General features: G+C 53.2%; 2 protein-coding genes across 4 annotated transcripts; both read left to right on the plus strand.

Annotated features, from left to right (window-relative positions):
* The first annotated feature begins 1299 nt into the window (after positions 1–1299).
* On the plus strand, positions 1300–8189 carry LOC113592407 (glutathione S-transferase theta-3-like). 3 transcript variants are annotated; one of them, XM_027044101.2, is made up of 5 exons: positions 1302–1544; positions 2909–2996; positions 5038–5188; positions 7242–7418; positions 7750–8189. In XM_027044101.2, the coding sequence occupies exons 1-5, from the start codon at positions 1433–1435 to the stop codon at positions 7942–7944; spliced, it is 723 nt and encodes a 240-aa protein (XP_026899902.1). In that variant the 5' UTR covers positions 1302–1432; the 3' UTR covers positions 7945–8189. The 3 variants fall into 3 exon arrangements, with proteins under 3 accessions (XP_053062048.1, XP_026899903.1, XP_026899902.1); XM_053206073.1 differs by lacking the exons at positions 5038–5188; positions 7242–7418 and adding an exon at positions 3658–3665 and having other exon boundaries at positions 1300–1544; positions 7758–8189; XM_027044102.2 differs by lacking the exons at positions 2909–2996; positions 5038–5188; positions 7242–7418 and having other exon boundaries at positions 1300–1544.
* Positions 8190–8917: 728 nt separating this feature from the next.
* DDT (D-dopachrome tautomerase) lies at positions 8918–11456 on the plus strand. Its single transcript, XM_015077615.3, has 3 exons — positions 8918–9141; positions 9470–9645; positions 11208–11456. Exons 1-3 carry the CDS (start codon positions 9034–9036, stop codon positions 11278–11280), a joined length of 357 nt encoding a protein of 118 aa, XP_014933101.2. The 5' UTR covers positions 8918–9033; the 3' UTR covers positions 11281–11456.
* The last annotated feature ends 1431 nt before the right edge of the window (positions 11457–12887 follow it).

A 12887-nucleotide genomic window follows, 5' to 3' on the forward strand; every position in this document is an offset into this window, starting at 1 on the left:
CTGCAAAGGAGCTGGGGAAGTTTCAGTCCCCCTGCAAGTCACTAGGTGGGCCCCATGGGTTCCTGCCATTTGCTAGAGGGATTAGCTGGAGTGTAAGGAATATGACCCCAGGGATTAGGGAGGGGTGGCTCATTCTTTCCAGTAGTGTGGGCCTGGCATCCACAGTGAGTTGGGGTCCAGAAACCTCCCCAGCCTCCATCCTGAGCACTGGCCATAGGGGAGGCTACTGCACCTCCTTTCTCTGCCTCCCTTTGTGTTCCCCGGGAATCAGAAGCCCCTCCTGTCTCAGTCTGAGGAAGTGGCTTGGGCCAATGGAAGGCAGCCAAGCCCTTTCCGCTGCTAAATTCACTGACCTTCCGTGCTGGAAGCGTCCTTGACGTCCTGTTCCCATTATCATCCCTCACTGTCCCAGTGTGGGTTCGGCTTTTGGCTTCGTCCAGCAAAGCTGAGGACGGCAGAAAGGATTACTCCAGACTCCGTGCAAGTCAGGAGAGGTGAGGGGGAGGCTAAGGGAAGTCTCCCAGAGTTGCTCTCAAGCTCCCGTATTTATTGAGCATACATTTAGGGAAACATTGTGCAATATGTCCGTGGGCTATGTGCCAGGAAGAACGTATAGAAAACGCGCAGAAGGGGCGCCTGGGTGGCGCAGTCGGTTAAGCGTCCGACTTCAGCCAGGTCACGATCTCGCGGTCCGTGAGTTCGAGCCCCGCGTCGGGCTCTGGGCTGATGGCTCAGAGCCTGGAGCCTGTTTCCGATTCTGTGTCTCCCTCTCTCTCTGCCCCTCCCCCGTTCATGCTCTGTCTCTCTCTGTCCCAAAAATAAATAAACGTTGAAAAAAAAAATTGAAAATGCGCAGAAAAACAAGTTAAGGCAGGATAAAATATTCCATGGGATAACATGACCCAAGGAATTTATGGGTACCGGCAGGACCTAACCCCTAGGTACACATTAACTAGATAAGGGAAGTGAGTGCCCGCTAGATACACATTAACTAGATAAGCGAAGCGCAGTCTTCTGTTTTCAGCAACACCAGAAAGCAGTGTTCTTCTTTGCAATGCGTTCCCTGTAACCCCTAAACCAGGACATAGTTATTTGATTTCCCCAACCCCAGGTAGATATTGAGGTCAGGGGAAGAGGTGTGACCTGGCAGCGAAAGCTCGGGTCAGAGGCCAAGTCTCCCAGTGCTACCAAGAGAACCGCTACAGGGATTCCTGGTGAGGGAACGAGGGAGAGCTGGGGTGTCTCTGATTGGTCCAAAGTTCTCCGGAGCCATCCAATGGGCGGGGAGGGTGTGGCGGGGCTCAGACACGCCCCCCCAACTCCTCACCCGGATTGCGGATTGCGCTGGGCTCTCGGCCGTTCCCGCCAGCCGTTGCTGTTCCCGGTCTTGTACCCTAGGCGCGACCCCGGGGTCGGGTCCTCCGCTCTCGCCATGGGCCTAGAGCTCTACCTGGACTTAATATCCCAGCCCTGCCGCGCCGTCTACATCTTCGCCAAGAAGAACGGCATCCCCTTCGAGTTGCGCACGGTGGAGCTGCTCAAAGGTGGGCCGGGCCGGCAGACAGGCCCTGGGGGCAGGGCCGCCTGTGCGCTGAGGGACCCCCGCCGGGCCGCGCGCCGCAGAGCGACTGGAAGGGTCACTTTCCAGTACGGAAGCCGTGACAGCACTTATCGGTGGTGTATTTTTCAACAGCCCCGATCTTTGCTTAGTGACTACGAAACATTTTTCAAAATACAGGTTAAGAGGGAGCAGAGCAGACAGAGAGCAGTGGGGGGCGCGGGGGACGGGAAGGGGGGTGCGTGGGGAACCAGAGTGAGTGCGCCAACACCCCCACACCGGGGCTTGTAGGAAACCATGAAACTGTCTTCTCATTTCTTTATTGGGGTAGCCCGCATCTCTGGAATTTCTGCATCTGTCAGCAAGAGAAGGCTGTTCCACTTGGAGCCCGTCCCCTCTTTACTTCTACCTTCGCCTGCCTACCTCCCCTCCACATTTACAGGATCCAGTGGAGGAGGCAGGGCTGTAATCGGACAGTAGGCCTATCCTTGGGCAGGCCAGGAGGGAGACCCCTTCTTGGCTGAGCCTGCCCACCTTCTGTCTTTGGTGTCCCCAACCTGGGACACCAACTGCTATGCTGCCACCTTGCTCCACCTTTTTAGCCCTCTTTGGGATGGAGGCTGGGCACGGAGGCATTTTCCGGAGGGAGAATGGGTGGCGGTGATTGTCTTCACCCAGTAGAAGGGCAAAGAGGGCCCTATGGCCAGGCGGGAGCCTGGTTCCGTGGAATCGCTCTGACTCCACACACAGGGACTGTCGTACCTCCCAGCACTGGCCCAGCTCAAGGAATGCAGAAGTGAGTCAGACCTGGGAACACCCACTGGGGAAGGAGCCGTGAGGGTTTGGCACCAGAAAGAAAGAAGAGCTAAGCTGGTGGAGTCTGGGTGACTGAATGGGACAGAGGCTCCTGGAGAGAACGAGGCTGGACTGAGGGCTGGGAGCAGGTGTGCGTGGAGCTTTGTGGTGTGGACAGGTCACCCACCCGGCATAGGAAGATGGCTGAAGGGGGCAAGCCTAGAGCCCAGGGAGGAGGCTGGAGTGTCCGACAAATGGATGGACTTGGTTGGGGGTGGGGCTGGATTACAGCTGCTGGCAATCGCCCTCTCTCCTTGCCCAAGCTGAGATGCTGCTTGGCCCGGATTTCCAAGGGGGTGGACACAGGAAGGGTGGGCCTCTGCTGGGGAGGTCAGGGCCTGTGATCTGGTGACCAGCAGAGTGTTCTCCTTCCCGCTGCTCCGCCTGGATAGGGGCCTTGGAAAGAGCTGGTGCCTGGATGTTGAGGTGGGGGTTGGGCAGAGACCTCAGAGGGCTTAGGGTTCTCCTCACCCGCCTCACTGGTCTCTCCCACAGGTCAGCACCACAGCGACGCTTTTGCCCAGGTGAACCCCCTGAAGAAGGTGCCAGCCTTGAAGGATGGGGACTTCACCTTGGCTGAGAGGTATCAGGTCCCCAGGCTGCTACAGGCCTTGTGAGGCCGGTCAGCCATTTGGGTGTCTACCGTTGATGGCTTGGATCACAGCTTGTGTGCGCTGAGCGTCTGTGCCAGCCCCAGCAGGCAGAGGAGCCTGGGGCTGGGAGGGGCTGCTGAAGTCATGGCATCTCCACTCCCCCCTGGCATGGTACAAATGAGGAAACCGAGGCCGGGTGAGGGGAGGGACTTGCACAAAATATTGAGGAGTAGCTGCAGAGCTACTCTTCTACAAATCTTGGGAGCAAGTCCTATTGCCCTGGATGTCAAGAGAACACCCAGAGAGCTTCAGTGGCTATTTGCTGGGCACCCACCAGGGCCAGGAAACATCCAGGCCCTAGGGCCAAAGCAGTGAACAAATTCTAAACCCTTGCCCTCATGAAGCTCATATTCTAGAAGGGGGGAGTGATAATCTCTGTAAAGGTGTAACACATCCCGTGGTGATGAGTGCCATGGAGGAAATAACTAGGGTAAGAGTGAGGGTGGGTGCGATTTTGAGTAGGATGTTGAGTGAAGGGCCCTTTGAAGAGGCATCTGGGCAGAGACCTGCAGGAACAGAGATGCAAGGTATGTAGGGAAGAGTGTTCTGGCTGGAGGGAACAGCAAAGCCAAATGCTATGGGGTGAGACAGTGCTTGGGGTACAGGTAGAAGAGGCAAGGCATTCAGTGTGGCTAGGGTAAGCAAGGGGAGAAAGCAAGGGCTGAGGTCTCAGGGTAGCATGTGGGGCCAGGAAGACTGGCTTTTACTGTAGATAAGATGGGACCGTTGGAGGAATTTAAGCAGAGGAAAGCTGAGATCTGACTTAGGTTTCTTGTTTTTTGTTGTTGTTGTTGTTTTAAAGCGGGGGTTGGCGAGTGAGTGAGGGTGGAGAGAGAGGGAGAGAGAGAATCCCATGAGGGGCAGAGACAGAGAGAGAGAGAGAGAGAGGAGGGAGAGAGAGAAGCGGGGTTGGAGCTCACCCAGGGCGAGGCTTGTGCTCACTCGAAGCAGGGGTCGAGTTCACCTGAAGTGGGACAGAAGCTCACCCCAAGTGGGACTCAAACTCACAAACTGAGATCATGACCCGAGCCAAAGTCACATGCTTAACCAACGGAACCACCTAGGTGCCCCCGACTTAGGTTTTAAAGGATCCCTCTGGCTGGGTTGAGAAGGTACTGTGCTAATCCAGGAGAGAGGTCCTGGGGCCCCAGACCAAGGTGGTGGGGTAGGGGGAAGTAGTGGTCAGTTCTGGATGCCCTTGAAGGTCAAACCTAAGTTTGCTGAAGAGCTGGAGGTGGGTGGAAGAGATGAGAGCCCAGGCCAGCCTCAAGGTTGGCAGCTGAATGGTGGTATCCTTTACCGAAGCCACATAGTACCTCCATGGTAGAGCCAGATTCACATTCCACTTGGCTCCAGAACATCTGGCCGCTGGATAATCCAACATCCATGGAGGCATGGTGCTCTGGCCAGATATGATGCACAGGCCAGACATGGTGGAGGGAGAGGAGGGAGGGGGGAGGTCAGGGAGGGCTTCCTGGAGGAGGGTGCTGGAGGCTTTGGGCAGGTAGAGAGGAGATGGGATACAGTGGGAAGCAGTGACCCGTTCACCTGGGAGGCCTTGTCTGAACCCCAGGGAGTGTCAGAGGACTTGGCCTTGCTCCTGGTGTGGCCGTGCATTGGATATGGTGGGGAGTGGTATCTGAGTTGCTCTTGTCCTTCAAGAACCATGTTGGGTGCCCCTTCCTCATGGAAGCTTTCTCTGAGTTCCCCACCCCCCTCCTTCTGAAATCGTAAGACATGTTGTTTTTCACTTGGTGCCCTTAGTTCAGATGGTAGGATGGCCTAATGTAGAACTGTGTGATTCAAGGCAGTCACCTAACCTCTCTGAGCCTCACATTCCTCCTCTGTACCATGGAGATCGTGAAATGCTCCACCTGGAGGAGTTGGGGAGATGTGAGCAGTGTGGGCTGGCCCCTATGGAGTGGCTGAAGAGTGACTAGTACATGTTCCCGCCCCCTCCGTGTCCCCCAGTGTGGCCATCCTGTTGTATCTGTGTCGCAAGTATGAGGTCCCTGACCACTGGTACCCTCAGGACCTGCAGGCCCGTGCCCGTGTGGACGAGTACCTAGCATGGCAGCACACGGCCCTACGGAATAGTTGCACACGAGCCATGTGGCAGAAGGTGAGCTATGGCAGGACGGGGACTCTTCTAGGGTGCTCAAGGGACAGTGCTTTCTGTTTAAAACATCTTGTTCAGAACCGAGGCCTTAAAACACCAAATTCTAGAATCCCAGAGACTCCCTAGTCCAACCAACTTGTTTCCCAGAGGGGAAACCGAGGCAGAACTAGGGAGTTGACTTTGCCCAATGTGCTCTGATTCTTGAGCTGGTGAGAATCAATTTTATGCCCTTTGGTATCCTCCAGACTGCCTGGAGACATTGCTTTTTGGGAGAGAAAAAAAGTCAAACCCTCTAACCACACATATACTTTTCAAGTAGGGAAGTGTTAAATGAAAAATCTTAAACTAAGCAGAGATGAGGAGACATCTCAATAAAGTTGATCCGATTTCTGGGTATTCAAGGATTTCTAAGCCTAAGAACACTGAAAAACTCAAAGAAGAGCCTAACAGATTGTACACATACAATGATTTTGTGTAAGAGGAAAGAATTAGACTTAAAATAAGCAAAAAACTGGCAAGGATTTGTTAGAAAGAAGTAACAGTCTTTTTTTTTTTTTTTTTTCAAAAAAAATGTTTTAAGTTTATTTCTTTTGAGAGAGCGAAGAGAAGGACCAAGGGAGGGGCAGAGAGAGAGGGAGAGAGAGGATCCTAAGCAGGCTCCATGTTGTCAGTGCAGAGCCTGATGCAGGGCTTAATCTCACCAACCATGAGATCATGACCTGAGCTGAAATCAAGAGTTGGACGCTTAACCGACTGAGCCACCCAGGTACCCTGAAAGAAGTAACATTCTTTAAAAAAATTTTTTTTAACATGTATTTATTTTTGAGAGACAGAGAGAGACAGAGCATGAGCAGGGGAGGGGCAGAGAGAGAGGGAGACAGAATTGGGAGCAGGCTCCAGGCTCCGAGCTGTCAGCACAGAGCCTGACCTGGGGCTCAAACCCACAAACCGTGAGATCATGACCTGAGCTGAAGTTGGATGCTTAACAGAAGAAACACCCCAGAAGTAACATTCTTACTATTTAAGATGCTCTCAGAATGCCATCAAACAAAGGCACAGGAGAAAAATGGGCACAAGAAACCAGCAGGGATTTAATTGAAGGACAGAGAGAGATGGTCATTAAATGGATGAAAATACATTTAACCTAAGAATCAAGTAAATGCACATTTAAGCAGGACACAGATACCATTTTTACCCATCAGATGTACAGATGTTTTTGAAATGTGTGCCCTGAGTTATTATTTTTAGGGTACTCACAAAGGGCCCAGCACACAGTGGGTGCCCTGTGCATGTGAGGGAGCATGCGATGGGCATGCTCATACTCTGCTGTAGGTAGAGAATCATTGTTCTGAAGGGTCGTTGGGCAAAACGCAGGTTTCTGTAACCTTAGAAATGCCTTCCTTGAAGCCTCTTGGGGCTGAGAGAGGAGCCCCCTCAAGCTGGTAGGGGCAGGAGCCTGGTGCGTTTGAAGGCAGAATGGAGAGTAGTCAAGTAGAGTGAATATAGACCTTCACTACTCAAAGTGTGGTCCAGGGACCAGGAGCATCAGCACCACCTGGGAGCTTGGAAATGCACAGTCTCAAGCACCACACAGGCATACAGATTAGGAACGTGCACTTTAATCAGATCCCAGAAGGATTTGCATGCGTTGTCCCATTTGAGAAGCCTGGGGTGGAGGAGGTGGGGAGTGGGGAGAGGGTGACTGTGGTGCTGAGGAGGCGCCTGGTGTAGGCTTTCATGGTGAGGGTAGTGGGGAGCCATGGAAGGCTTTATGCAGGGGGTGATATGGGCAAACTGGGATTGCAGAATATCCCCGTTCTGCGCCCTCCCCCCCACCCCCCCACCCCCGGCTGCCCTTCAGGAGGACCTAGGGAGTGGTGGAGGCTGTCCATGTTGGAGTAGGAGATGAGGCCTGGGCTGGTGGTGGCCGTGGGTGGATGGAGTGGGTGAGTGTGAGGAGAAATTTGAAGGCCTGGTGATAGATTGGATGAGAGCAGGAACCGGCCCTGCACTTTGGGCAGACCCTGAGCCCTTTCTCTGCCTGCCCACCCACCAGATGATGTTCCCAGTGTTCCTGGGCGAACAGGTGCCCCCTGAGACATTGGCATCTACTCTGGCTGAGCTGGAAAGGTGCCTGCAGCTGCTTGAGGACAAATTCCTAAAGGACCAAGACTTTCTTGCTGGACCCCACATCTCAGTGGCTGACTTGGTGGCCATCACGGAGCTGATGCATGTGAGTGCCATGGGGGAGGGTGGTCCACTGGGCAGTGGGGTGTCCTGGGAGGGTGCCAACATACCAGCTCACATTGCCCTTTCTGACTGTGCGGCCCTGGGCAAGTCACTTCCCTCTCTGAGCCTCAGTGTTCTCATCTGTAAAATGGGGTTCAAGACCCTATCCTGCAGTGATATTGAGAAGCTTCCTAGTGTCTCCTGGGAGAGAACCTCCAGCCTATTCCATATGTGGCAGAGGAGGGAAAATCCACCCAGGGGAATCCCTCAACCAGGTCATGCTGCCTCGTGCTTGTCCATGTGTAGCCACTCCACCTGGCTCCCTCTTCCCATAGCCTGTCAGTGCTGGCTGCCAAGTCTTCAAAAGCCGACCCAAGCTGGCTGCATGGCGCCAACGCGTGGAGGCCGCCGTGGGAAAGGACCTCTTTCAGGAGGCACATGCAGTTGTCATGAAGGCCAAGGACTTGCCTCCAGCAGACAGTGCCATAAAGGAGAAGCTGAAGCCCTCGGTGCAGGTTTTGTTGCAGTGAGTGGAGGACCAGGCCTGCAGAGATGATGGAGACTCTGTTGTTGGAAGAAGACATGGAATCGCCCCTCCTAGGCTATGAGCAAGGCCTGCTGTCCAGCCTCTGGCCCTTAGTTCCCTCCATGCATGAGATCTTCATTCCTCCTTTTGTCTGTCTCCTCACTCCACTCCTGCCCCTTCCACCCTGGCTTCATGTGACCCCTGGAAAGAGCTTTAGTAAACACATATTTGTCCCCCGTGTGTTTGAAACTTCTGGTGGTGCCTTACTGCTCTGAGGCTAAAGTATGAATCATTGAACTTTGCATTGCCCACCCCTCCAGGGCACCCCCTTCTGGTTGCACACAGTAGCCCATCATTTTAGACCCCTTCTCCCAGCTGCCCGGAAACAGTCCAGCCAATGAGATTGTCACAGCTCTGCTACTGAAAAGCCATTGCACTTTTAACTCCCAGTTTATTCCCACGTACTTTTTTGTTTTTAACAGTCCTTCCCAATTCTTCCCTTTTCTCTGTAAAAAACCAAAACCAAACCAAACCAAAACAAACAAAAAAAACGTTTCTCTTCTTTGTTGGCTGGATTTTCCTATGGTTTTGCCTCAGGCTGCATGTCCCAAATTGCACCTTTCTGCTATCCTCGAACAAATAAAAAATTTCCCCCCGAATAAACCCATTTTTACAGGTAAAATAACGGGCTATTTTATTTTCAAGGTTAACAAACTAAAAATGGATTAAGAAGCAGAGGACTGCAGCACCTAAAAGCCCAGTGAGCCAGAAAACCCCTGGCCAATGTGGCTGGAGCCAGCAGAGCCTGGGACACGGTGGGTGGGGCCATGGCTCAGCCAGTGTCTTTGGGGGAGGGTCACGAGCTCCACTCGTCCCCGCCTGCCTAGGACTTCCGGAAATCTGCGCCAGCAGAGGCGGGGTGTGGACTATGCAGCCAATCCCGGGGCCCTGCGTGTCTGCCCAGCCAATAAGGAGCCTGGTTGCCGTGGCGCCCCGCCGCTGCTGTCTATTCCGCGACCCTCGGGAACATCGATCTGTACCCTGTGTGTTCTTTCTCTGCTCGTGTGGCCTGTGCAGTTCTTTCCCGCCAGACATGCCGTTTGTTGAGTTGGATACCAACTTGCCCGCCGGCCGTGTGCCCGCCGGACTGGAGAAGCGGCTCTGCGCGGCCACTGCAGCCATCCTGAGCAAACCTGAGGACGTGAGCGTGGACCGGGGAGCACGGGGCGGGATGAGGCTGGTGGACCAGGGGTCGGGCTCTGTCCACGTCCCGGCTTCCCTCACCGCAACCCGGGCTCCTCGTCACAGGGATCCCCGGCCTCCCTCTCTCTGTGACCCCGCGGCACCACCCCTCATGTCTGCTCCTTGCTGCCTTCCCTGGCCCTGAAACCAACATGACCTCCAAGGACCCCGCCCCGAGCCTCTAGCCCTGACCCCAGGGGTCCACGCTTGTAGGCTCTTGCCTTCCCAGGTCCTCAGAGCAACTCGGCCTGTACAAGCTTCAGGCGAAACTTTCCTGTTCTCCGCAGCGCGTGAACGTGACCTTGCGACCAGGTCTGGCCATGGCGGTGAACGGCTCTACCGATCCCTGCGCGCAGCTGATCATCTCGTCCATCGGTGTGGTGGGCACGGCCGAGGAGAACCGTGGACACAGCGCCCGATTCTTCGAGTTCCTCACCAAGGAGATGGGCCTGGGCCAGGATCGGTGCGTGGGGGCAGGGAGAAGATGGGGGCAGGGAGAAGATGGGGGCAGTGATCCCATTCCAAGGCCCCTTGCAAGGCTGGGGGTAAAAAATGCACTCTTCTCCCTGCTCAAGAAGGGCCTAGGGCCCTAGGTCCTCGGATGGTATGTCTACCCTCAGAATGGTAGTGGAATTGAATGAATTCCTGGCTATGCCATGGTTCCCTTGACATGTGGGCAAGGCGTGGCTTCTCCAACCCCAATGTTTCCATCTGTGAAGTGGGAAGGCTCTCCTTTACTTCCTGGGGGAGTTGCCAGAGTCGTGTGAGATGGCAGTGCCCTGTATCTCCCTTGGCACCGTGCAGGGTAGAATGTTATTGACCTGACAAAGCTATAACCATTTATCATCTGCCTTTAGTCTTCTCCACAACTTAGAAAACCAAGAGTAATTTAATAGGAGAGCTTCTCCAGGCTGGTCAGGAGGGATTCTGGGAATGTCCTGAGGCTGTGTGACCTTTGGCCGTGTAGCCCAGCTAGGTCCCAAGTGAGGCTCCCAGGAGGGTCAGGGAGTAGTGGAAAGGACATTGGCTTGGATGTCTGGAGACCTGGGCAGCTGGGGGATGCCTGACAAACCTGAAAGTGAACCATCTCTGGTTTGTAGCCTTTTTTCTGTGAATAGAGGGGCATGTATTAAATGATCATCCAAGAAGAACATACAGCCCCCAAACATGGGATTCTGTGGCAGGGCTAAAGTTTCTTCCTGGGTGAAAAATATTCCTGCACCAAGCCCATGCCTATGAGGAACTAAGAGCATGGGAAGCTTGAAAGAACCTTCCAGAATGGATCCTTTGTTAGCCCAGGAAGGCTGGTGAGGAATAGTCACTCCTGGGAGTGCTCAGACCTGGTCCTCAAGCTGGGGTGAGATAATAATTGTAACAACAATACGTAACATATGAATGCCTACCATGTGCCAGCTTATCTATAGCTACCTTGTATACATGATCCCGTTGGATCCACGCAAGCCCTACCCCTCTGTTCACATCGCCTTGTGCGGACATGCCATCCCCATGAGGTTTGCAGATGGGAAAACTAAAGCTGTCACACACAATCCTTCCCCTACTACCCCTTAGACTATCCCAAGTATCCTGCTCTTCATCAGGAACTTCCCATCACTTCTATGAGAGGGGCATGTTTATTCACTCCATAGACATGGCGGGGGGGGGTCACCCTATGACTGGTTTTGAGCTAGCCTTTGAGAAAACAAAGGTGTCTGGGGCACTGCACATGCCCCCAGGGGGCCTGGAGTTTGAAAGCAGGAGGGCTGCCCCTCTGAGTTTACAGAACATGCAGTGACCATAAAGGCTGCTGCGTCGAGTGTCTGTCCAGGGACAGCCACCATCCTGCTTCTGACAGGCCTGCAGGGGGAGATCATTAATGAGATCAAGCAGGCTTCCAAAATGCCCTCTAGGCTAAGGCAGGCTGGTCAGGGAACCCATGGTGGGAGTGCCTGGCTAGGGGTCTTGGAATATGAAGCATTAGCCAAGGAGCTAATGACATCTTTTTTTTTCTTTTTCTATCTCTTGAAGGATAATTATCCGATTTTTCCCCCTGGAGCCCTGGCAGATTGGCAAGAAAGGGACAGTCATGACTTTTCTATGATTGACACAGAGGGCATCTAGGACATCTGTGAGCTTTCTGCCCCTTCCAGAGAGGCCTCCTGGCAGAGGAAGGGCCTAGTGGATACCAGCTTCTGGCACCCCTTCATGCAGATATGCCTGTGGCCTCACAAGTCTTCTTCCTCCCCATCCTTGTGTCAAATAAATGAAGAGATCTTCTTTCTTTTCTTCTTCGTTTTTTAAATGTTTATTAATTTATTTTGAGAGAGAGAGAATGTGAGTGAGGGAGGGGCAGAGAGAGAGAGAGAGAGAGGGAGAGAGAGAGAATCCCAAGCAGGCTCTCCACTCAACACGAAGCCTGACTTGGGCCTTGAACTTGAGACCATGACCTGAGCCAATATGAAGAGTCAGATGCTTAACCGAGTGAGTCACCCAGGTGCCCTGCGACCTTCTTTCAAACATGACTTCTTTATCTCCCTTCACCCCTCCCTGGCATTCTCTGTCACCCTGGGCAGTGGTGTTGGTTTATGAGGTGGGAACTTTAGGGAACCTGAGAGATGGGATCTCTTCTGTCTTCGGGGCCACTGTCTCATGTATTGTATGTAGGCTGTTCAAATCCAAGTGTGGAAGGTGAAGCCTAGGGCCCTGCTCTCCATGCCCTGTGCAGGTTGGTTGGGCGGGCACTGGTCCAGCTTGGGTCTTCCTACAGATTTTGCTAACCAGATGTTCTTGCCGTCAGCTTGGGTTGGCCCATGCAGTTTACTGCCCATGGAATGCTGTGCTCAGCAGGAGAGCAGGATGGCTGGGCTTCTGGGACCTTTCCTGGGCATTTCGAAACTCCCATCTTCTCCTATGAGTCTTGCTAAAAATTCTCAGTGGCTGTGTACCTTGTAAAACCCATGTCCTGGAATGGTAAACCTGCAAATACAATGTCTGCCATTAGAAACGGAATGAATGCAATCCCCGCCCCAACTCTAAATACTCTATCGTACTTTCCATTTTCAGGGATATATGGGCAGGGTGCAAAGGGTGTCCTTTTTGGTTTCTTTCCAGATGTTTGATGCAGAGTTTATATATCATGACCCTTAGACACTGTGATGGGCACTGTATTTCCCTACAGAGTTGAAGGCCTGATCATTCTTGTCTTTAGTGTACCAGTGAAATACCAAATTGAGATTTTAAGTCTGTCCTGTTAATATAGTTAGTAAAGTTAGTTTCCAGTGGAGTGTTCTTGTGCCTGTGGTGTTTCTCCCTGACCACTGCTGTGGAATGCCATTAACAGAGCTTGGAGTTCCTTCCTTTGGCCCCCTGTCCCAACTGTTCTGCACTCATTCCTTCTGCCAACATGGGTGTCCTGCTTCCCAAAGGGGCTCAGGGAATGTTTGTATCATTGAATGAATGGTTGAAGTGCCCAAGAAGGGATTCAGGCCTAACCCTAGCCAGGACTATAAGGCAGCAGCCTTCTACCTGGTCCCACCTTAAATGTCTTATCCCCACTGTAGTGAGTGTGATGTCATCTATTTGCTGTGGGGACGACTGTCCCTCCCCCCTCTCCACATTAGCCCCATTGAAGGCCTTGAGCTTTGCCCCCTGGTAATACTGTGCTTCCTGAGGATCCAGCATGGCTTGCAATGTCTCTTACCTTCAAAA

This window comes from Acinonyx jubatus, chromosome D3, assembly GCF_027475565.1.
Source record: "Acinonyx jubatus isolate Ajub_Pintada_27869175 chromosome D3, VMU_Ajub_asm_v1.0, whole genome shotgun sequence".
NCBI lineage: Eukaryota > Metazoa > Chordata > Mammalia > Carnivora > Felidae > Acinonyx > Acinonyx jubatus.